We start from the raw sequence: 24,251 nt of genomic DNA on the forward strand, positions 1-24,251 counted from the left end.
CTCCGTAGGGAGCTGGCTAGTCACGGTTTACTTTGCCTCCCCATGGTCTCAAGGTAGTTGGTGCAGCTCCACTCACCACGTTCTCACACAAATACATTCAAGACAAGAAGAAACGGGGCAGATAAAATGGGTATTTTCCTTTTATGAGGAAGGAAGGTCATACATACTCCCATTTTCTAGGTGGGAATCGACAAAGATTCCCTGACCAAACCTCCGTGAGATCTCAACCTCAGCCTACGCAATCTACAGACCGGGCGTGAATGGTTTCATCCACTCCAGCCCCTGCCTCCTCCACCTCCATTCAAAAATGTAAACAAGCGCTAACATAGATTCTAACAGCCCCAGGTCTGTTTCCCAAGGATGACTCCAGCCCTTAAAGAGCTCAAAGCAGCCGGAAGAATTTACTCTTCTAGGCAACACTCTATGCTTGCTGCCACTCCTTGGAACATTGACTAAAAAGGCTTACACTGCACTGTGAGAATCCTTGCTCTCTGCATTTGAGATACTCTGTATCTCCTACAACTCTGGAGTGTCTTTCTCAAGGACCTGAAAGCCATTCCTTTGAAATGTAGTTACCAGAAGGAATAGGGCCTCTGTCTCCCATCAGGAATTCAGCCATACAGCTGGGCTAATGAGCATTGACACTCATTAGGCATTTTTCACTTTCCTGGCTCTACTCAAGCCCCCCCTGATCCCCCTCCCTCCTCCCTCACCCTCCCTTTGAAGAGCCCAGTCACCTCTGTACAAATCCAAGTTCAGTTCAGTGGACCCTCTTCCCTAGTGCAGGAGTATATTACTGATTCGGGTCTGTTCTTACCACTTTACCTTCCTTTTTTTTTTCTTTTAGAGAGTGGGGAAGAGAGGGAGAGAAACATCAATGTGTGAGAGATACATCAATCGGTTGCCTCTCACATGCCCCCAAACTGGGGACCTGGCAAGCGACACAGGCATGTGCCGTGACAGGGAATCTTTCGGTTTGCAGGCTGGCGGTCAGTCCACTGAGCCACACCAGCAAGGGCCCTGCTAAGTAAATTGTTTGGAGTTAATTATCTACTAAGCAACTCAGCCACAATTTGACTCCCAGACTCCAACTCCATGTGCTACCCAGGTAGAAAGATTTACTGAATACTCTAAACAAAGTGTAAGGAGCAAAGCCAATGCCAAGTTGAGTTCTATGAGGTTGAATAGTCATGGGCAACAGAAGACCCTGAGAGTTTAATAGTTTATCATTTAACAATACTGTTTTCCCACATTTTTTTATTTTAAAGACACCATGGAACTCTTAAGACAAATGAAATAACTGCTTCGAACCAGTGAGTAGTAAACATGTGAGTTTATTCCACAATTTACCTGATGTGATGTGATAAAATTCTTGCTCTATAAAGCAGCCAGGGTGATCTCAGACTTAACTCTCACAACTGAAGGATTATCTTCTAAGTTAGCCATTAGCAGTAATAACAGGGATCTGGGCCTCCACTTTTATCTTTTTGTTTTATTTTGAAAGTTGTTCAGAACCCAGACAAGAGACTATGTATGGGGGCGGGGGGCGAAGGGGTTCAAACACATCATCAGGATGAAGACCCAGATTTGACAGAGGAAAAGAGATACAAAATGATCCAAGTGGAGCTTAACTCACTGGCTTTAAATTTTCAGTTTCCCATAGTCAAATCCATCAGTGTTTTCCTTTGTGATTGTTCCCTTGTTTACAATATCCTTTTCCCATATGGAAAAATACACACTTTAAGCTTTCTTAGACTTGTTTTATGGTTTTTAAGTAACAATAATTTTAAAAGTGAGAAAGCACTTTTTTCTCTCTTTAGAAATTAATTGGCATATGTTGTATCTCTTTTTTTTTTTCTTTCCAACCATTCATTACTCCCTTTCGTCAGTGCCATTTTTGGAATAATTCTTCCTTTCCCCCATTAATTGTTAATGCCACTTATATGCTAAATTCTTATTACTACAAGATATGTTATATGTTGTACTTTCTGGAGCATCTTGCCCTACTGACCTGCCAATTCTTGTGTTGCTGCCAGTACCAAAATAATCAACAAATCAGGCTGAAAACCGTGATTCGTCGCCCCCTTACAATATGCCCCTTGGAACAGCAGACCCCTCCATGTCCGTGGTCCCCCCCGCACCATGTGCTGTGGCTGAGCGGCCCTCTTAGTTTAATTCACATCCTTCTTTTTTTAAATTTTTTATTGATTTGAGAGAAACAGTGATTTGTTTTTCCACGTATTTATGCGTTCATTGGCTGATTCTCGTACGTGCCCTGACCAGGGATTAAACCCACAACCGTAATGTATTGCGACGACGCTCTAACCAGCGAGCCCCCTGTCCAGGGCCGTCCCAGCCCTTCCAGCACCGGCTCGCCCCGCCCACGGAAGAAAACAGCCCGTGGTGTGGGAGGAGCCCAGCAAGTCACAGACAGAGCACAAACTTGGATAAGGAAGTCCAAAACAAAGCTCTTAAATTATCCTGATTTAAAAATATATCCCAAAAGGTCCCATACTGTGTGACTCCATCTATGTCACATTTTGAAATAATACAACTTTAGAAATGGAGAACAGATCAGCGGTTGCCAGGATGTAGGGCTCGGGGTGGAAGGCAAGAGACAGCGTGTGTGGTTATAAAAGAGCAACAGGGGCGATGCTTGCGCTCATGGAAATGTTTTCTGCCTTGACTACAGTAGGGGACGTACAAACCTACACGTGATAAAGCTGTATAGCTCCGAATACACATAAGAACACACACAAGTACAAGTAAAACTGAGGAAATTCGAATGATTGGTGCCTGGATTGTTTGGATATCAATATTCTGATTGTGATATTGTACTATAGTTTTGCAAAATCTTACCGTTGAGCAAAAATGGGTGTAATGTAAGGAATCTCATTATTATTTGTTACTACTGCATGTGAATCTACAGTTATCTCAATAAAAAGTTTGTCAAAAAACCAAAGGGTCCACACCCTAATTATTGATTTTAGGTTTTTGAGCTGGTTGAACACCTGCCATGAAACTACGGCAAGCTTTCCGGCAGAGCTTCCTACTGCGACAGAAACGTTGGACATCCGCGCTGTCCAGCGCAGCGGCCGCACACATGTGACGTGTGAGCGCTGGAAGTGTAGCTAGTGCGGCTGAAGAACTGAATTCTGTTGTATTGTTTGGCTTAAAGTGACCACTTGTGGCTACCATAAGGGACAGCACGCAAAAGAAACTTGGTTTTATAGTCCCCTATTTCCTCTGTTGTAAGTACTAAATAGGAAGGAAGAAAATTAATTTCCTATCTCAACTAATTTTTGAACGTTCTGAGAATCCACTTCTGCACTTAAAAATGGAGATAACAAGATGCATCCTAGGTATTTTGAGTGTGAAAAATGGCTGCAAAGCTACCTGGCCCCTACACACCTGAGGACGTAGATCCAGGTAATTCTATGACCTTGCAAGTGTCGAGGGCGGTGACTTTCAACCTTCCTCATCTCAGGGCACACACGAACTAATTACCAGAATTCTGTGGCACACCAAAAAGTAGGTTTTTGCCATTATGACAAAAAAAATAGGTATAATTTTGATTCATTCACACTAGACAGCTATTGTTGTGTTGGCTGTTGTCATTTTTTTATTTGATAGTCTAACGACAATTGGTCAGTGCCCCTGACTACCGTATTTTGCCATGTGTAATGGGCACTTTTTGTGCTAATTTTTGAGGGGGAAAAAAAGGATGCACGTTATACCTGGGTAGTGCCTGAAATCTGTTCTTAGGTTTTGTAATTACTTGTTACATAAAGTTTCTTGTACCATGATATGTTCAAAAATAAATGATAAAATTCCTTTATAATACAAAAAACAAGTATCTAAATATAAATGACTGAATTTAAAAATACGAAAGACTTTTTTTTTCCTTAAAGTTTGGGCCAAAAACGTGGGTGCACGTTACACACGGCAAAATACAGGTAAATAGGTTGCCCCTTTTAAAGGTTCTTGCAGCACACCGGCTGAAAACCGCTGGTCCAGGGAAGTAATCCTGTGATGATTTAGCAAACATCGCCCACTGTCGGGTGAAAACCAGCCAAGGATAAGCCGGTAGCTTTGCTTTCACATACTTAGGAGACAGATCAACACACACGAGCCCGTCATACCTCCTAGCTATTCCACAGCTCCAGTTCCAGAGACTTTAGTTTTCGAGCTATATTTTTTAAAACATCGGGGGCGAAAAAGTCTGTACCAACGTTCCACTTCTTCAAGCACAACTGTGAGGGCTTGGTTAGGAAAATACGGAAAAAAAAAAGGCTTGGAAAACCGGGGCTCGCGGCGCAGCTGAACTGTAGTCACGCGACCCATCAGAATACTTCTCTGCTGACGGACAGCGGCCGGCAGCCAACCGCCTTAGACTTCAGCCCGCCCCTCTTGTAAACCTGCCAGGTAGCCCTTGTTTACATTGCAGGACCACGGGAGTCCACGCCCTGAGGGGCGGGGCCAGCGACTGCGCCTGCGCCTGCGCGCCTGGCTGGACGGCTCTGGGCGCCCTGCGCAGAGCGAGCGCCAGACACCCAGACGCCCAGACGCACGGAGGTGTCGTGCAAGCTGTGGGCTGCCCCACGCGGTTTGGCACCCGTGGCAGGATCCGCTCTCCACGCAAGTACTTCACGCGTTCCACACCGAGCCATGTCGTCCTACAGCCGCGTGGCGGTGGTCACCGGGGCCAACAAGGGCATCGGCTTCGCCATCACGCGGGACCTGTGCCGGCAGTTCTCGGGGGACGTGGTGCTCACGGCGCGGGACGTGGCGCGGGGCCAGGCAGCTGTGCAGCAGCTGCAGGCCGAGGGTCTGAGCCCGCGCTTCCACCAGCTGGACATCAACGACCTGCAGAGCATCCGCGTCCTGCGGGACTTCCTGCGCAAGGAATACGGGGGCCTGGACGTGCTGGTCAATAACGCGGGCATCGCCTTCAAGGGTAAGGGGCTGGGTGGTCGCAGGGGAGGAGTCACCCCGAGCACCTGCAGCCAGGGTTGGGCTGGATCTGTCGGGGAATCGGTGGGGCTTTTGATACCCATGGGGTGCAGAACGGCTCTCTAGGGAAGTAAGAGGGGGAGGGGACTGTTGATCAAAGTGCGAGAGAAACTTGAGTGCTTTCCGTCCAAACGGACCTTCGAACCTTCCCTTGGAAACCCTACTGTCTATTAACTCTACTCACCTTCTCTCCTTCAAGTTAATGACCCCACACCGTTTCACATTCAAGCAGAAGTGACCATGAAAACAAACTTTTTTGGTACCCGAGACATCTCCACAGAGCTCCTGCCTCTCATGAAACCCCAAGGTGAGTCTGAGGGTGAGCCCTCCCAGTCCCGTTTCCTCCAGGTCTCTCCGCTGTCACCACCTGCAATCTTTGTCTCTCTCGCTGGCGGAGAGAACGGTCCTTGGCATTGTGTGCTGAGAGGGTGCAAGAGGCCTGTGCCAACAGCTCTCCCGCCCCTGCATCCATGGCTGCGGCTGCCTGCGTCCACTTACCCGCCTGCTCCCACGCTGATCAAAGTCCAAGCGTGGAGAAAACTGCATGCAGTTCAGCCCCCAGAACTACCAGATTTTGCCGTGTACAATGCATGCCCCATGAATACTCTGCACTCCTGTTTTTGGCCCAGACTTTCAGGAAAAAAAGTCTTTCGTTTTAATTTTTTTAATGAATTTTAAATACATTTTTTTTGTTTATTTATATTTAGATACTTGCTTTTTGTATTAGAAAGAAATTTTAGCTTTTACTTTTGAACATATTACGGTCCAAGAAACTTTATGTAACAAGTAATTATAACACCTAAGAACAGATACAAGGTATTTCAGGCACTACCCATGTATAATGCGCATCCTATTTTTTCCCTCAAAAATTTGAGCAAAACCAGTCACATTATACCCGGCAAAATACGGTAATTTGTTTTTACCTCCCTCGATAAGAAGAGCAGCCTTCCAAACTGGATGTTGTCCATTCACCTCAGAACTGCTCTTTTTGGTCTATAGACAGCTGTTCAGAGCCCTGCCCAGGTGACCGAAAGATCCTCAGGTGTTCCCCAAAACAGTCTTTGGGGAAAAGGGGCTGTCTACGCCTGAACGCAATGAGCACCTCTGTATCGTCCCCTTAACGTGTTCTGTATAAACCATTTCCATTTTCTTACGGAACTTCAGGGCATGCAACGCCCTCGTTAAAACAGCTCTCTGACACCATCTGAGACGTGATGGGTAGGACAGGTTTCTAGGTTGTCTCATGTCCTTCACTCACAGAAGCCGTCTTCATTTATGCTCATAGCATGCTAGAAATTTCTCCAGTGGAAATTCCCTGGTCGAAAACCCCAGCAGATTTGGCAGCCAGCGTTCTCGTGCGTGCCTCTCTATGTAGCGATTTCTGCTGTGTTTCAGGAAGAGTTGTGAATGTGTCTAGCTTTGTGAGTCTCAGGTCTCTGAAAAACTGCAGCCCAGAACTGCAGCAGAAGTTCCGAAGTGACACCATCAGCGAGGAGGAGCTGGTGGGGCTCATGAACAAGTTTGTGGAAGATACAAAGAACGGGGTGCACCAGAAGGAGGGCTGGCCCAACACCGCCTATGGAGTCTCGAAAATTGGCGTCACGGTCCTGTCCAGAATCCACGCCAGGCACCTGAGCGAGCGCAGGAAGGGGGACAAGATCCTCCTGAATGCCTGCTGTCCAGGGTGGGTGAGGACCGACATGGCCGGTCCCAAAGCCACCAAGAGCCCGGAGGAGGGAGCAGAGACCCCTGTGTACTTGGCCCTTCTACCCTCGACAGCGGAGGGGCCTCATGGGCAGTTCGTTTCGGAGAAGGAGGTTCAGCCGTGGTGAGCCCCTCTCCTGGCTCCCTCCATAGGCCCCATTATGTGGTCTGTCCTGAGCTGACCAAAAGAACCTGTACGCTGTCACGTAATTTCTACCCAAAAAATATATCTCCGTAAAGCATTGTTTGGGCTGGCTACTAATCCTGCGAGTCTTGTGGTTTTTTTTCTGTGCTACAGGAGGACAAAGAGTGGAGTAGATGAGAATAATGAATCAAAACCAGCAGATGATTTAACTGTTCTCCCCATAGAGCCTTCGTGCACATTCCTTACACGCTAAAGCCGCTCAGAAATCTAACAGACCTAAAAGTTGAGTCAAGGAAGGGACTGCATGACTCAGGAGCCACAAACATTCTAGAAGGAGCCAGAGAGGGAATACTTGCAGCTTTGCAGGCCACAGTCTCTCTTGGAACTACTCAGATCTGCTGTTGCAGCTTGAAAGTAGCCACGGGCCATTTATAACCAGTGAGCAGGGTAGGGTTTTGTGTATCTCTCTAATACCTGTGACCGGGACCACACCAAAATGCAGGCTCTTGAAACAAACAGGGATTATGTAACCATGGTACGCAGGCCTTCAGTGGCTTAGCACAGAGTAAGAGTGTCATACACCCTCCCTCCCACTAGGGGGCGTACTGGGCATCAGCGGGAGGAGCCTTGCCCGCACGGGAAGTAAACACAGGATGGGTTTCTGTAGTAGAAAGGAGGGGGGTCTATTGTATGTCCTTAGAAGCAATGACCTTGTCTAAATATTGCATTGCATTTTAGGAAAAGCAACCATTCCCATTCTGCAGTGGGCAGTGGGCCCAAGCCCAAAACAATGACCCTGCACAACTCTTTTTCACCTTTTGGGGTTCCCAAAGTAGTTTCTTCAGTTCAGCAGCCATCCGTCTCCAGCCCTCGATTATCGGCGCCAACCAGAGTGTTGTGGGGGAGCGCCCCTCTCCACCCCCACCTGCTGCTGGGCGCAGCTGGGATCAAAGAGGGCTGTGTGTGCTGCTTGCGACCAAAGTACATCACGGGCATGGGATTGGTGACGGGCGTGAACCTGGCACATTCAGCCCCTCCCTGGAGGGAGGCACAAAGGCGGGCCTCTGTGTCCAGCAGTCACGGCCCTGGAAACCAGAATTCAGTCGTGTGCTGCTGCTCGCCGGGGTCACCACAGAGCAAGACAACACCTGCCAGCCCCCTTGGCCCCCAGCACTGTGCTCTCTGCTCAGATTCCCCCACGCCATCACCCAGCCTTGTCATTCTGCTCTCTTGTGCTGGCCACCGGAGCCAACAGGGGCATCGGCTTCACCGTTGTGCGGGGACCTGTTCCAGCAGTTTCGAGGAACGTGGTGCTCATGTCATGGGAGGAGGCACGGGGCCAGGTGGCCATGCAGCAGCTGCAGGCTGAGGGCCTGGGCCCACGCTTCCACCAGCTGGACGTCAACAATCTACAGAGCTTCAGAGCCCTGCCCAACTCCCTGCTCAAGGGGGTTGGGAATGCTCAACGTGCTAGTCAACAATGCGGGCCTCTTCCTCCCCATTAAGTGCCTGCCAGCTCAGAGAGGAGACAGTCTTCAGGAGGGGGACTGGCCGGGGGTCGGGGCTGCTGAGGCAGTGGCTTCTGGGATCTAGAACAGACCCCCTAGGAAGGATTGGAGGCCACAGGGACAGCAGAAACCTCAGCAGCTGGAAAGCCTTTCCAACCAGAGGGTCTTTGCATTTCCAGGATCAGATTCTTAGGGACACCCTCCAGAGTTTTGCACATTTTCTCTGATTGTACTTTAGAGCAGTTTGTTGAATGTTTAACTTACTTGGAAGAAAACAAACAAGAAATTGCAAAGCATGGCACACATTTGGCATGCTTTGCCTATCTTGAGCAGTACTGCTGTACAGCTCTGCAAAACAAACAAGCCGTGACTTTGACATTGGCACAACGCTGTGAACTACAGCCAGGCATTACTTCGAATTAACCAGCTTTTACTTGCAAAAAAATGTTTTATATAATTCTATGGGATTTTACCACATGAATATGATTTATTAACGCCACTCACCTTCTCCCCTGTAAGATGATGGTCACATACCGTTTCGTATTCAAGCAGAAGTGATGATAAAAACAAATTTTTGTGGTACCCGAGGCGACTGCACGGGCCTCCTGCGGTCATGAAACCCCGAGGTGAGTCAGGAGGAGCCGTGGCTGTGGAGCTTGTGGAACGACCTGGTCCTGCCTGTCTCCGACCGGGTCCCAGGCCCTGCTCCTGCTCCCTGCTCAGCTCCACGGCCTTCTGGTGTCTCTGCTGGACCTGGGCCCTTCGGCCACAGGACTCAGGTATACACTCGGCCCACCAGTCTCTGCACAGCTGGCTCTAGTTTTTAAATTTTTTTTTAATTGATTTGAGAGGAAGGAGAGAGGGAGAGAGACAGAGGCAGAGAGGAATGCAGATGTGTTGTTTCACTTCTTTATGCTTTAATTGGTTGATTCCTTTATGTGCCCTGACTGGGGATCAAACCTCCAACCTAAGGGGAAGATGCTCTAACCAACTGAGCTATCTGGCCAGGGCTACAAGAGGCTCTTCCTTACCCTCAGGCCATTGTTCAGAAGCTGCCTCAGAGAGACCAGTCACTGCCCGTGCCCCCAAGGATCGCATGCCGGGCACCCCCTCCCTCCCTCGGAGTGACCTTACTCAGGTTAGTGGGCATTCACTACCACCAATTCACTAGGGCCCTAAAATCTGCATCTGATCACATGGGCTTTCCTTTCTACTCTACTGACAGAGAATATTAAATACATCAGTTGGTTTCTAGATGCTAAACCAACCGTACATACCTGAAATAAATACCACTTGGTTTTTACAAGTTCAGGGGGTCCCCAAGACCACCCTCAGGTTCAATAACCATTATCAGGATTCAGACCTCAGGAAAGCTGTTACACTCCAAATGGCAGTGTATTCTATAGATGCGGATTGATTCAAATCAGCAGTGGGGACTCTCACTGGACAGGGCCCAGGAAAGGCCAGGCATGGAGCTCCAGTTGTCCTACCTCAGTGCAGTCCTGCAGACAATGTGGATTTATTCTAGCAAATATGTGAGATGATGACACAGTACTGGGAACCAGGACTCAATTTCAGGTGCTTTTGTTGAGAGTGGGTCACATAAACATGGCCCCCTGTTCCCTTGGCCGACCTTCCTCTTCAGCCTCTGCAGGGGTCCAGCTGATACCAGGTAGCCTCACCACAATCATGTTGTTAACATACATTGTAGAGCCTGGCCCTAAGCCCCCAAGTAAATGAGGAGAGTCTTATCAGGCAGGGCAGTCCAAGGGGTTCAAGATCACCCTCAGCAGCCCTGGGCAAAGGGCCAGACCTTGCCACAGGCCACCTCCTGGGTCTTCGCCAAGGCTCTCTTCCAGCACCAGGATCATTGAGCCTATTTAATACAGAATTTACATAACAGACACAACAATAGTACCAGACGTATGCCTAACATTTGGAGGAGCCAGTGTGGGGTGAGGAGAGATTGAAAGGAACAGCTAAGCCATTCTGTAAAGCCACTACACACATTTTCATGGTTTTGTCCTCATTTTATTCCCCTTGACCAACGGTTATTTATAAACTATTTTTTTGCAGAACTATTTAGTATTAAGAGATAGACCGAAGCATATCACAATATTAAGAGTTTATCTTAGAAAAACTCTATTTGAGTTGGGAAACACCAAACCAAAAGTAGTAATGCTCGACCTTCCAGGTGCTGGGAGCTCTTCTGCTATGTTCCTTCCAAGAGTTCTCCACTATCCCAGCTCTGCAGCACACTTCAGCTGTCTCTGGGGAGCTGCAGACCCTCCTAAGGGACCTCTTTGGGTCTCTTTCTTCCTGAGTATTCTCTGTCATCTCTGCTCACTCACTGTCCTCCAGAAAGTCCTTCAGGAGCAAAGTGCAGCCATTAACAAGGCTCGTAGGAATTCCTTCAAGAGAGGTGCAGAAGCTTTAGGAGAAAGTTTGAAGCTGGCAGAAGTTGGTTCATGAGGTTTAAGGAAAGCAGCTGTCTCCAGAACGTCAAAGCACCAAGTGAAGCAACAAGTGCTTGTGTCGAAGCTGCAGCAAGTTATCCAGAAAATTGGCAAAGATAATTCACAAAGGTGGTTACACTAAACAACAGATTTTCAGTGGAGATGAAACTACCTCACATTGGAAGAAGATGCCATCAAGGAGCTTCTTGGCTCAAGAGGAGAAGTCAATGCCTGGCTTCAAAGCTTCAAAGGACAGGCTGACTCTCTTATCAGGGGCTAAGGCAGCTGTGACTTTAAATTGCAGCCAATGCTCATGTATCATTCCAGGAATTCCAGGGCCCTTAAGAATTATGCTAAATCTTCTCTTTCTGTTGCTCTATTAATGGAAGAACAAAGTCTGGATGACAGTGCATCTGTTCACAAAATTGTTCCCTGAAATATGCTAAGTCCAATGCTGAGACCTACTGCTCAGGGGGAAAAAAAAATTCTTTCTTTCAAAGTATTACTGCTGACAGACAATGTACCTGGTCACCCAAGAGCTCTGACAGAGATGTACAACGAGATTAATGTTGTGGCTGCTAACAGAACGTCCACTCTGCAGCCCATGGATTAAGGAGTAATTTCAGCTTCCAAGCCTTATTATTAAAGAAATACATTTCATAAGGCTAGATAGAGCTGCCAAAGAGTGATTTCTCTGATGGATCTGGGCAAAGGATACTGAAAACCTTCTGGAAAGGATTCACCACTCTTGGTGCCATTAAAAACATTTGTGACTCATGGGAAGAGAGCAAAATAGCAACATTAACAAGAGCTTGGAAGAAGTTGATCCCAGCCCTCATGGATAACTTTGGGGGAGGGGGTTCAGGCTTCATTGGAGGAAGTAACTGCGGGTGTGGTGGAAATAGCACGAGAACTAGAATTAGAAGTGGAACCTGAAGATGTGACTTATTTGCTGCTATCTCATACATAAGCAAAGAAAACAGTTTTGTTTTTTGGTTTATGCAAATTTATTGAAAAAATAAATCAATCACTAGCAGAGCTATTAGTCAATCACCCATCCATTAACTTGCATCATTTATTCAGGGCTATATTAAACAGTGTGTTGGAAGACAGCCTAACTAATAGCTCCAAGCCTCCTAACAATTTAAATGAAATGACAGCTCTGCCACGTGGCTTAGTTCGCTGGAGCATTGTCCCATACACCAAAAGGTTGCGGGTTCGATTTCTGGTCAGGGCACACACCTAAGTTGTGGGTTCAGTCCCCAGTTGGGGCATATACAAAAGGCAATCAATCAGTCTCACCTCTCTCTTTCCTCGCCCCCTTCCCCTGTCTCTAAAATCAATGAACACATCCTGAGGTAAGGGTTTTTTTTCTTAATTTCAAAATACTTGAGACCCTACTTTGGAATACAAAGGGTGTTTGATTTCCAGTTTCCATTCTCGAACAAGAATAGGTCATTGCTTTATTGACATGAATGAAATACATCACATTTTCTGTTCTGTTGATGCTGTAAGTCCAATACCATCTCTCTAGCCACCTCAGTTATAAGTATAAAGGATATGAAGTTGCCTCAAGTCTCTAACAGTGGAAGGTTTAAACAAGAATGGATGCTGCTAGAACAATGCTGCTTCCTTTGAAGTGACCTGAGCATCTACCTCCCTCCCCCTCGGGTGGCCCTTCAGCATGTTAGAGCCATGAGGAATGGCTTTCGTCTCATAACCAAGTTAGAGTGAAGACTATGGCTACATAATACACGTGCTCCATTAAAAAAAAAAAAAAAAATTCTGGCCCAGGCTGGTGTAGCTCAGTGGATTGAGTGCTGGCCTGCAGACGGAAATGTCACTGGTCCAGTTCCCAGTCAGGTCACATGCCTGGGTTGCTGGCCAGGTCCCCAGTTGGGGGCATGAAAGAGGCAATCGATCAATGTATCTGTCACACATCAATGTTTCTCTCCTTCTCTTTCTCCCTCCCTTCCTGTCGCTCTAAAATAAATACATAAAATCTTTTAAAAAATTATTTTGAATTTCAGGCACCAGTTCTCCTGTAACTACAGTTTCTAAAAGCAGTTATTATCCAAAGCTGGAACAACTTAAGTCTTCATAGATGAGCATGTGAATGGAGGGAGGGAGGTAAAGAAAAAAATAAAACTAAAAAAAAGATGAAGTCTGATTGGGAAGCAGCTGCATAAAAAAAAGCAAAAAGGAACAATATACAGTTTATTCCAGATACAATGCAGGTTATTCTGACTTGGAGGTAGCAGCACACGGCACACTTCTGAGTCCATCCCTGAGATAGTCTGTGGTGCTGATTATCTGTCTGCTTCATAGCTCCGTGCATCTCAGCACCAGGGGGTCACCTGGGTTTGGGTCACATGGCAGTGAACAAATGGACAAAAGAACTTTAGAAATCGTTAAGGCAGGAGACCACTGTAATTTTAATATTTGGATGATAAATTCTTGTCCTAAGTACAACCTTTGGTGGTTTGAAGGGGCGGTCTGTAGGAAAATAAATTATCAAAAAACATACACAGGCTTAATATGTTCTCTGACTAGAGTGAAATTAAATTATTAGAGAAGTCAATAACAACAAGATACCTAAAAAATCCCAAAACAATTGGAAAATAAAAAAATATACATCTAAACACCCATGGTCAGAGAAGATATTAAAAAGTATTTTAAACTGATTGAAATTGAAACACAACATATCCATTTTTATGGGTTGCCACTAACTTAGTATTTAAAGGAAAATTAATAGCCCCTAATGCTTGTATAAGAAGAAAGATCTCAAATCAGTTACCTCAGGTTCCATGGTAAGAAACTAGAAAAAGCAAATAAAACCCAGTGAGAGCAAAAGAAAGGAAATAAAGATTAGAACAAAAATATAACATCACCAGAGAAAAATACCAATGAAACCAAAAGCCAGTGCCTTGAGACAAAGGAAAAGAAAGAAAAGAAAAAGAAATGGTAAACCTCTAGCCAGACAGATCAGGAAAAGAAAATATGAAAGACACAAATTACCAATATCAGGAATGAGAGTGTGGCGGCATTGCCACTATGAAATGGATTAATAAGAACATATGATGAACAACTTCATATCAACAGCGTCAACAACTTAGATGAAATACGCTAATTTCTTTTTTTGAAAAGCAGGAGTTAAGCTCAGTCAAGAAGAAATAAGAAATCTGAATAGCCCCACGTCTTCAAAATAGAGTTCCAAATAATCTGTAGGGGAAAAAATGGGGGTTGAGCCACAGTTGGGGACTGCCACACAGCAGGTACCTGCCTTCCTGACCTCCCCAGATGGAGAAGGTGGAGTCCAAGTGACAGAGGCCCACCGCCTGGCTCTCTCTTCTGGGAGGTGCTGAGTCATGGTGAGATCGAAGCTTTCCACAAACCTACCAGTCACCGTGAAACGCCCTCGGATCAAACACATTCAGATTACACTCAAGAAGGCGGGTCGGAAGCCCTTAATTGCCCATCCACACCTTGCCACACCTTTGGGAGTTCCTTTTCAGCTGACCTTTGTGGGTGCACAGATTTCACTGGGAGAAATATATATATATGTATGTCACCTTGGACAAACCTAAAATGCAGACACCTGGCACCCCTAGGAGTTATGTAAGGATCAAATTAAAAACATTCCAGTAAAAGGCTTAACGCACGGTAAGAGCTTCATAAGCATCCCCTCCCGCTTGGGGGCGCACAGGGAACCACAGAGCATCACACAGAGCAACGCGCCCTGCGCAGACCTGTAAATCTACCCATAGGACTTTTTGCTCTAATTCTCTCTTGAGTTTCTCTTAAGCAAGCAATGAGACCTGTGTCCCCAGGAGCTGTTATCATGTCTAAATAATTCCACTGCATTTTAAGGAAAACGCAAACATGCCCATCTCACAGAGGGTGTTGGGCGCATACCCATGAAAAACACTCAGCACTTGTTTTGCCCTGTTTGGGGTTCTCCTAAAATAGTTGCTTCAGTCCTACTGACAGAATCTCTAGACGCTATCGACCCATCACGGTCCGGTGTTGGGAGACGACCACCGCTCCACCCCTCCACCGACAGACTCGGCACGGCTTGACTCAGAGGAGTTTCCAGGAGGACACAGCGCGGGGAGGGGGCGGACCCGGGAATCGGGCGTTACGAAAGCCTCGGGAAAAGAAGGCCCCTCCTTGGAGGGAGGGACCGAGGCCGGAGCCTGACTGCCCAAAGTCACTGCACTGAATCCCAGAACTCAGTTCCGTGCGGCTTCTCAGACGGTGACCGGGTCTCCGTAGCGGGTACTCCCCGTGGCCTCCAGCTCCATCCCCTCCCCGCGCACGTGCCCCGCGCGCCTCCCACGCAGTCATGTCGTCCTGCAGCCGCGTGGCGGTGGTCACCGGGGCCAACAAGGGCATCGGCTTCGCCATCGCGCGGGACCTGTGCCGGCAGTTCTCGGGGGACGTGGTGCTCACGGCGCGGGACGCGGCGCGGGGCCAGGCAGCCGTGCAGCAGCTGCAGGCCGAGGGTCTGAGCCCGCGCTTCCACCAGCTGGACATCGACGACCTGCAGAGCATCCGCGTCCTGCGGGACTTCCTGCGCAAGGAGTACGGGGGCCTCAACGTGCTGATCAACAACGCGGGCATCGCCTTTAAGTGTAGGTGCGGGAGTGGGAGGTCCCTGGGTGCCCAAGGGCGCGGGGCTGCGAGCCGCAGGCGCCCCCGCCCATCCACCTTGAGAGATCGGAAGGGCAGCGTGCGCCCCTCGAGAAACCTTCAGCTCTAGCCTCCTGTAGCGGGTCCTCGCTACCCGGAGTTGCGGGAGAGGTTCGCTCGGCGCCAAACGGGCCGAGGCGCTGGGCACAACACGCCCCGCCCGCCGGCCCGCGGGCTGGCCGGCCTGTGCAAGCCCAGGGCCCTCGGCGAGCTGTCAGCTGCCGCGGTTTGCAACAAGTAAACCGCCTCGTGGGTGGGGGCCACGCCCTGCTTAGCTCATCAGCTTTCCATCTAAGGCAAGAAACATTTTCTCTGCGGAGGGTCTCCAAGCTCACTTTGGGCTTTCGCTTTCTTGAAAAGGCGCATTCACAGATGCCAGGAGCCATCTGCCCGGGACAGGAAATGAATCTCTGAGACCCGATTAGCGCGCACTTGCACGTTAGTGGACTGGAGACTTTGTTTAATGGAGAGCTTTGATAGGCTCTGGCTTAAAGGAAGCGGGCCTGTTCCCTCCCCCGGGGAACTTGTATTTGTTATCAAACATACAAGGGTGGTTTTAAGTAGCATCTTCCGAGACTTGGTGGGGGAGGGCGGAAATCAAGGTGACTACTTACTCTATTACTCAGTTAAGAAAGTTATGGTGCTGCTATGTGCTGAGGGTAAAAAGAAATAACAGTCCAGCCTAGCTCACAACCTCATGGAGAAGAGAAACCCAGAGGCAGAACCGAGTAAAACGAGCTATTGTGAAGCACGACTTTTCATCCCCTTGGCCTTGCGTCATTGTCACCATTGCTCTGCGCGCGCACCTTCCACTCAGTCTGCGGGCTTTGCGGGAGCGCGGGGGGAGGTGGCTGACACCCCCTGCAGCCCGTGGCTGACGGACTGGCTGGTGGATAAACACCCGGCTGCCGGGCTGCCATGGGGAACAAGGCGGGTGGGCGCTGGAAGCCTTGCCCCTCAAGGTGTGGGCCACGGCCAGCAGCAGTACCTGCAACCCTGGCCTCTCGCTGCGAGTCGCAGAACTTAAGGTTTTACCCCACGCCTGCTAAATCGGAATCTGCATTTTAACAGGGTCCAGGTGTCCCCTCTGCCCGTTCTAATTCGAGAAGCTGTGTTCCAAGCTGTGTTCCAAGCCGTGCTCCTAAGAGCGCAGACCAGTAGCCCTAGAGTTACCCGGGAACAATGCAAACTCTGGGGGTTGGGTCCAGAAAGCTGTCCTAACAGGCCTTGCATGTGATTCAGGAGTGTGATTGAAGTTTGAGAACCACCGACCTCTTGGTTTAAAAATTGTTGTAAAGTTACAACAATTTTTTTTCCCTTTTAATGAGAGGTAAGGCCCACTTTGACATATGAATTCCAGGGGGAAATGCCTGATTTTTTTTTCTTTGTTTTCTCCTCCTTTCCAAAGTTGACGATCCAACACCCTTTGACGTTCAAGCTGAGATAACGCTGAAGACAAACTTTTTTGCTACGAGAAATGTCTGCACTGAATTACTGCCGATGATAAAACCACACGGTGAGTCCAGCGTGTGGATTGTCGAGTTGCATCTGCTTCCCAAAGGAATCACCCAAGGGTGCTCTTTCTCTGTGGGGGAAACACGGAACATGGCTTTTTTTTTTTTTTTTGGATAGTGTATCTGACTCCTCACCCAGGCCTTTTAGGTGTAGCTTTAAAAGGTATGTATGGCACATGGCCAAGCTCTTGGGTCTCCCATGTCACAAGCCCAATCCTGGAACAATAAGGTATTGCAAGTCTTAAAAGTCCTCTTGCATTCTTGTGACCTCCGTGAGCCCTCCGCCAGCTCCCCAGGGTGACAGGGCCACACCCATGTGGGGCCACGTGGGGATAGTATCTGTTCTAGCCTTGTGATGACTTGCCCTGTGTTCCTTTCTTCTTGTGCCAAACTTTGGCGGATTCAGAACACCCACAAGAAAATTTTATCTTAGCTTTGCCAAGTATCATAGCCAATGAGGTTTATCCGAGGTGTGATTATAGCTAATTGAAAAATAAAAGGGAAATTTTATTTACTAGAAAATATCTTGCCAACATTCCAAAGTGTTCAATAAATCACTTGAATTACTTTTTCCACAAATATTTGTGGAGTGCCTACCATAACCCAGTTGTTACTCTGAGTGCTGGGTACACAATGGACGGGGACAGCCGTACCCTCCGAGCGCAGACTCTAGTGGGGGAAACTGTCATTAACAAAGAATCCAAAGTTTCCATTACAACTGTGTTGGATGGGGTTATGGGGGGGGCGGGAGAGAAGGCCTGCTTCCCTGAGGATTTTCTCTTCCCAGAAGTCAACTGTGATGCTAAGGGAAAACAGCTCTGTGGTTCTTATTACAAATGTGCTTTTTAAAATTTAACGTTTTGAATACAGATGATCCGTAGTGCAAAAATCTTAACATCTAAAAAGTTGCCGGTGAAGAGTTGTACCTGAACCACCCCCCCGACTCCACAACTTGCCCAACTCCCGTCTCCAGCCCCCACGGGTAATTCTCTTCGCTGGTTGCTCCCTGGGGCGGGACCCTGGAAACCCCGCAAGCAGAGCCGCAGGTGCTGCACACAGAAGGAAGCCTTGGGCACAGGTGCACAGAGCTGGTGAGGGCCCAGGGTTTAAATTCAAATCTAAGCAAGTCTAAATGCATTTTTCTTTTTTTTTTTTTTTACTTACACAAAAGGGCACATTAAGTGTGTTTGCCACCTTGTTTTCTTCATTCACTCCATCTTGGGCTCCTTCCTGATCAGGGCAGAGAGCTTTTTTACTGCTGCACAGGGTTTCATTGTAGGGATGTCTCTTAGCCAAGTACCAGGAAGCCTTCTCCCTGTGGATTTTAGAATCGTAGAATTATCTTGAAAGCCGCAAGCCGCAAGCTACTGGAGAAATTCCGTTCCGACACCTTCACTTTCAGAGAAGGAAATTGAGGCCCATAAAAGCAAACACAGCCGGGTGGCAACAGGGCTGGAAGCATCCAGGTTCCCTGACTACACTCGGCTGACTCGGTGGAACCAGGGTAATTAACTCTAGTGAAGCAAGGGTTGCAGCACCGAGTGATTGGAGATCCAGCCACTCGGAAAAAAAAGGGATCTGAGGAGGGCGGGGTGCAGGGATCAACCCGGGACAGATGAGGTGCTGTCTTTAATTCGCTCTGTAACAGCACTTCCCAAAGCTGACTCTCTGCTTTACAATACCTTGAGAACATTTGTCACTTTTCAATACACTTCACGTTTACCTGGAAGGCAAAATGCTGAATATTATTGCCTCTTGATTTGTAGGGAGTCGTTTTCTCCCTGGTTTAAAAGTCACCTTTTATCTAGGTTATAATACCACTTTGAACAAAGTTACTCAACTTCCTTATTTGTTCGATTCTGAGTAAATACGTTGAGCAAGTGTCAAGCCACTAGGGGGAGCCGCTTGTCCACTCTCTGGAAATAGGGTGGTGTTTCTGCACCTGTGCAGCCACCTGGCTCTGGGTGAAGGGTGGAGGGCGTGGGGCCGTGTGGGTGCGCCCGCCTCAGGGCGGACTGGATCCCAGTGGCTGCTGAGACTGTCACGGCTTGGCCTCGCCCAGAGGTGCATCCTCAGAGCAGGAAAGACACTTCTTCCTCATAGAAGGTTTTTTATTTCCATCAGAGGCATAGGGTAGCTCCAGCAACTTGTTTTTCTTTTCTATCTTTCCCTTTTAAATTTAATTCCCTGCAACAGCCAAGTGACGGAGAACAAAACTTTGGAAAATAATGAAGAATACAACATCTCCGATGTAGTGCTCCGGGCCAAAATATTGAAGTGGACCTAATCATGAAAACATCAGGCCAATCCAGATTGGGGGAAATACTGCAAAATAATAGCCTAAACTAGAATCTTCAAAAAGGTCAATTTCTCTAGAGAAAAGTAGGTTAGAGAGATACGTCAACGAATTGCAATCCATAATCTCATTGGAACCTGGATGAAAACAAAACAACCCTATAAAGGAAGACTACTGAGACAGTTGGGGACATTTGAGTCGGATTATACCTTAGATCAGTGATGTTCAATCCTTTCATCTCATACACACATAAACTAATTACTAAAATTCTGCAGCACACCAAAAAGTGTATTTTTTGCCAATCTGACCAAAAAAACTGGGTATAATTTTGATTGATTTACAAAAAAATAATAATACTAATTACCTACCTTTTTTGCTCCAAAGTGACTTTTTAAAATTTTTTCCTTTTTTTTTTTTTTTTTTTTTTATTGCATCCAGAGAGAGGGGAGGGAGGGAGAAAGAGGGAGAGAAGCATTGATGTAAAGGAGGAACTTTGATCAGGGGCCTCCTGCACGCAACCTGAGGACCAAACCTGCAACCCAGGCCTGTGCCCTGACGGAGGATCAAATCTGTAGCCTTTCGGTCTGCAGAACAACAGCCAACCAACTGAGCCACCCCAGCCAGGGCACTTGAAAATGACTTTTAAAAAAATCAGGTGTCTGTACTTGCATGTAAGGATTTCTGGTACCAAGAATTAACCAACCAGACACAACCTTATTAAGCAACATGACCAAAAGATGCAACTCTACTATCTGACCTATATATTTAAGCTTCAAGACAGGGCATTCCCACTGGATGGCTAGTGCTGTGTTGGCTGCTGTCATTTTTTTATTTGACAATCTAAGGGGAAAAAAGTCAGTGCCCCTGACTGAATAATTAGGTGTTGCATGTTTTAAAAATTCTTGCAGCACACCCGTTGAAAATCCCTGCTTCAGGCAATAGCGTTGTACCATGATAAATGTCTTAAGTGTGGCAAAATGTTAACAACTGGTAAACTTAGATGAAGGGTATATTGGTGTTTATTGACCTATTCTTGCAACTCCTCTGTAGGTCTCAAGTAAAAGCTAAAATTGGGAAGGACATATATATTACCAGATAGGGAGAGAGAAGTAATGAAGGAAGGAAGGAAAGAAAATACAGAGAGTTCTAGGTACCTGGGGGACCGGGGGTGCTCTTGTCCAGGGGCAGAATGAGTGACCCCCATACGGGGTCATGTACTTGTGGTGAATGCCACTCAGAACGGGAAATAAAACCCAGCTATCCTATTGGATGCAAAGGGTATGGATTCAGAAAAACTGTAAGAAAAGAATCCCCTTCAGTTGTTGTTTTTCTATATATTGGATGAAATGTATAAATTCAAATTCACATGTACACTACACTGGATTTTGGATTTCCACCCACACTCCAAATGGTTTTATAATTTGGGCCTGCATATGTGTGTTCATGCACAGAACTGTGTCTTTACTAGCTGTGAATTATTGCTACTATGAGCATTAACTCATTAATTACATTTAATTATTTATTAACAACCAGTTAAAATGTAAGGAAAATCAAAACCAGGGTAGAGAATCAGTGTGCTCCACGCGTGAAAGTATCCATTATTAAGGGTGGACAGGGGTCGTCTCCAGGGCCTGGCTTGAGGCTAGGAGATTGTGCAAACCCGACAGCGTTAAATTTCGGGGAGAAGGAGCTGTCTCTAGGAAAGCAGGTTTAGAAGCCTCTGGAGCATGTGGGAGGAGGGTGGGAGCGTTTTATAAACTACCTGGTGATCCTCCGGCAGACCTCCTCACCTAATGGGGAATCGCTGCTCTTTAGCCCCTGTTCCTGACGGAAAGGTGTTCTTCCCTTTACGAGAAGAGAAAAAATATGGAACACCACGGGTGCCTCCTAGGGTCACGGTCTGTAATTCGCAGGTGAACCTGCGCTGTGACTCAGTCGCCGTCCATTGTTGGCATAGTCCACCGACGACCCTTCTGTGACGTGCCTTCCTATCTTCTGTTGTTCTGTTTCAGGCAGAGTGGTGAATATCAGCAGCCTGCAGGGGTCCCGAGCGCTGGAAAACTGCAGCGAAGATCTGCAGGAGAAGTTCCGCTCTGACACTCTCACCGAGGAGGACCTGGTGGACCTCATGAAGAAGTTCGTGGAGGATGCCAGGAATGAAGTGCACGAGAGGGAAGGCTGGCCCGGCTCGGCTTACGGGGTGTCCAAGCTGGGGGTCACGGTCTTATCGAGGATCCTGGCCCGACGCCTGGATGAGAAGAGAAAGGCCGACAGGATCCTGCTGAATGCGTGCTGCCCTGGGTGGGTGAAGACCGACATGGCGGGCGATTACGGCTCTAGGACTGCGGAGGAGGGGGCTGAGACCCCTGTCTACTTGGCTCTCCTGCCCCCAGATGCCAACGAGCCTCACGGCCAGCTAGTCCGCGACAAAGTCGTCCAGACCTGGTGAATGCCTTCTTCGGTGCTTAATGCTCAATAAATGGAATGAGTGAATGAATTCTAGTGTCACCATCTGATGTGTTCCTGTCCCCCAGGGGTGTCAGTTAGGGTCGCCCAGGGAGAAGGGGGGTCTGGTCCAGGACTCGAGCTGGGTGATTTCGCCGAACCCAGACTCGAGCCTGAGAGGAGGAGCCAGTCCTGTGGTTGCCGCGTGTTAGAGGGCATCAGATTCAGCTGGGGGGCGTGTTGTGCCGTGGCCCGGAGCCAGGAACCAAGAATGGGCACTCCTCCCAGGTTCCGAGGGGCTGCTGCTGCTGCTGCTGCTTCTGAGAACCACGCGGAGCACCCTGGTCCAGCGAGAGCAAGAGGTCGCAGGCCCGTGTGTGGTGCCCGGCTGTCCTCTGCTGTCTCTCCACTGGTGACTCTGTGGGGAGGATGACTTAGCCTCTGTTGCCCTGTTAGCTCTGCACGCCTGCTTCGTCTTGCATTCTGTTGTATTATATTTGAGTGCATTTTAATGAGTTCATATCCTTATGAAATCTAACAGTATGTAGTTTGCAGGGCTCAGGAGGAATGTCTTTTTTTTTGCCTTCTCGCACGTCATTTCTCCCATAACAGATTTTCCTTTTAGGCTCTGCATTCCGTGTTCTTCCCAGATTGTCTGCAAGGTGGCCCCGCCACTTCTTTGATCTTGTTCCTGCGTGGGCCTCTTTGTCCAGACCGTCTCTTTGCTCTGACAGACGCAGGGGTAGCCTCCGAACTGGTTCTGCTTCTCTCTGGCCTATAGCCTGGGGTGGTTCTTCCGAGGCCTCCCCAGGGCCCATTCTGTAGCCTCTCTGACAACGGCAACTCTGTGTTCACTGCTTTCACATCAGATGCATTTTGCAACCCTCTCGCGGGTTCTGGGGGTACCCTGTAGAGAAAAGACTTGGAGACCAAAGGATCTTGCAAAGGAGAGGAAATACACTTGCGCAGAAAGTTTGCAAAGGAGTCCAGACCTAAGTGGGGGCGGCTAGCACAAATACAGCAGGGCACAATGGGCACCATGCGCAGGAGAGAAAGCCCACATTCACCCAGTGCGGGGTGGGCTGCTCACAGTGGGGAACCACAGCCCTGTCACTCGGTTATGACCACAAAGGGCACAGCTCCTGCAACCGCGTTGCAGAAGAAAGGGGTAACACTGTTTTCCATTTGAGAATGAGTAAAGTATGCAAATACTCAAGGTTTCATTTCTTGGGGGAACCAGGGCTACACAGGTGACCCCGTTATTTCTGGTCCACCACAGGGTGCAAGGTATTTATTTTTGCGGACTCCCCAGCTCACAATGGCAGCATGGCGAAATGCCAGGCTAGCTCTCTCAACGCATACTTCACTTTCCCGTCCCCTTCGGTCAGGGGGAAGTCTGAATCTCACCCAGCTTGAGTTTCACTTCCTCCAGCCTTCGCTAAATTGCCTGACTAAACCCAGCTTATGTTCGTCTCAGACCGTAGCTCCTAAAACATTTTAATGACTTCTTGCATGGCTCTAAAAACATTTCAATGGCTTTTGACACATTTCCTGAACCCCTTTTCCATTCTGGTCTTCCTCCACAGCAGCTTCCAGAGCCCTGCGTGATGGGTGATGGTACCACAGACGCCCTGCAGCACCCTCAGGCCAGCCTTTTGCAATCACAGACCAGAAGTGCACAAGGAAGCAACAGGCCAGTCCCTTGTTCCTTCTCTCCTTTCTGTGGCTCTAGCCAAAGCTCACCTTGACATTCTTGGACCAGCATGTAGCCCACTTAGAAAACTCTTCATTGTCAACTGCTGATCAGAATGGCATTTCTCATTTTTATGAAAAAGTCATAGTCCTTATTGGATGGTCTGCCCAGCAACGTCTTCCCAAGAGTTACCTCCTGCCCCCTGCCCCCTGCCTCTTTCCAAGTTTGCAGCAGCAGCAGCCACAAGGTAACTTTGCCCTGCTCGCCTCGAGCCAGCTGAAGGGACCAGGGAAAGCTCAGAGCTGCTACTGTGAGCAGCCCACCCTGCCCACATGGTCCAAGGAGCAGAGGGAGACAGGCATTGACAGAGAAGGAGGCATCAGACTCTCAGGAGAAGCAGTTACAGAGTGGCCCGCAGAGAGACGGCCCCTCCCCAGGGCGGCATCTCTCCCCAGCCTCAGCCCATTCCTGAGCTCCCTGGTTCTAAGACACACTCCAAGGTGCTCTGTATCCTTCAAAGGAATTTCCCTTTTTTTAAGCTGGTTTGAACTGGGCTCTTGTTCTTGCAACCAAGGGAATCTGACAAAAGTGCATGAAAAAAATGTTTCACGGTATGCGGTAGTGAAAAATAAATTAGGCTTGGAAGAAGGAAAAAAGAATCAGACATTGAGAACCCACAGCACACTAAGACTTTCTCGATACTGTTCTCCATAAGGTAGGTATGAACGTCATTTTTCTAATGAGGAAGGGAAAGCTTGCGAGGGTCAGTAGCCGGCCAGGGTCAC

The 24,251-nt window shown here is 48.1% G+C and overlaps 2 protein-coding genes and 1 pseudogene across 2 annotated transcripts; all 3 read left to right on the forward strand.

Annotated features, from left to right (window-relative positions):
• The first annotated feature begins 4,534 nt into the window (after positions 1–4,534).
• LOC129074367 (carbonyl reductase [NADPH] 1) lies at positions 4,535–6,973 on the forward strand. The gene is made up of 3 exons (XM_054578170.1): positions 4,535–4,957; positions 5,213–5,320; positions 6,409–6,973. Exons 1-3 carry the CDS (start codon positions 4,669–4,671, stop codon positions 6,843–6,845), a joined length of 834 nt encoding a protein of 277 aa, XP_054434145.1. The 5' UTR covers positions 4,535–4,668; the 3' UTR covers positions 6,846–6,973.
• Positions 6,974–15,156: 8,183 nt separating this feature from the next.
• LOC129072579 (carbonyl reductase [NADPH] 3) lies at positions 15,157–21,777 on the forward strand. The gene is made up of 3 exons (XM_054576092.1): positions 15,157–15,460; positions 16,927–17,034; positions 21,341–21,777. Exons 1-3 carry the CDS (start codon positions 15,172–15,174, stop codon positions 21,775–21,777), a joined length of 834 nt encoding a protein of 277 aa, XP_054432067.1. The 5' UTR covers positions 15,157–15,171.
• LOC129077239 (uncharacterized) lies at positions 17,464–17,577 on the forward strand (annotated as a pseudogene).
• Positions 21,778–24,251: the final 2,474 nt, after the last annotated feature.

This window comes from Pteronotus mesoamericanus, unplaced genomic scaffold (assembly GCF_021234165.1).
Source record: "Pteronotus mesoamericanus isolate MK-2021 breed Mesoamerican mustached bat unplaced genomic scaffold, CSHL_Meso_final contig_116, whole genome shotgun sequence".
NCBI classification, from domain to species: domain Eukaryota; kingdom Metazoa; phylum Chordata; class Mammalia; order Chiroptera; family Mormoopidae; genus Pteronotus; species Pteronotus mesoamericanus.

Coding starts and splice junctions, on each gene's coding strand:
- LOC129074367 (XM_054578170.1), top strand. CDS start 4,669: ATGTCGTCCTACAGCCGCGTGGCGGTGGTCACCGGGGCCAACAAGGGC. Junction 4,958..5,212: donor CGCGGGCATCGCCTTCAAGG/GTAAGGGGCTGG, acceptor CTCTCCTTCAAG/TTAATGACCCCACACCGTTT. Junction 5,321..6,408: donor GCCTCTCATGAAACCCCAAG/GTGAGTCTGAGG, acceptor GCTGTGTTTCAG/GAAGAGTTGTGAATGTGTCT.
- LOC129072579 (XM_054576092.1), top strand. CDS start 15,172: ATGTCGTCCTGCAGCCGCGTGGCGGTGGTCACCGGGGCCAACAAGGGC. Junction 15,461..16,926: donor CGCGGGCATCGCCTTTAAGT/GTAGGTGCGGGA, acceptor TCCTTTCCAAAG/TTGACGATCCAACACCCTTT. Junction 17,035..21,340: donor GCCGATGATAAAACCACACG/GTGAGTCCAGCG, acceptor GTTCTGTTTCAG/GCAGAGTGGTGAATATCAGC.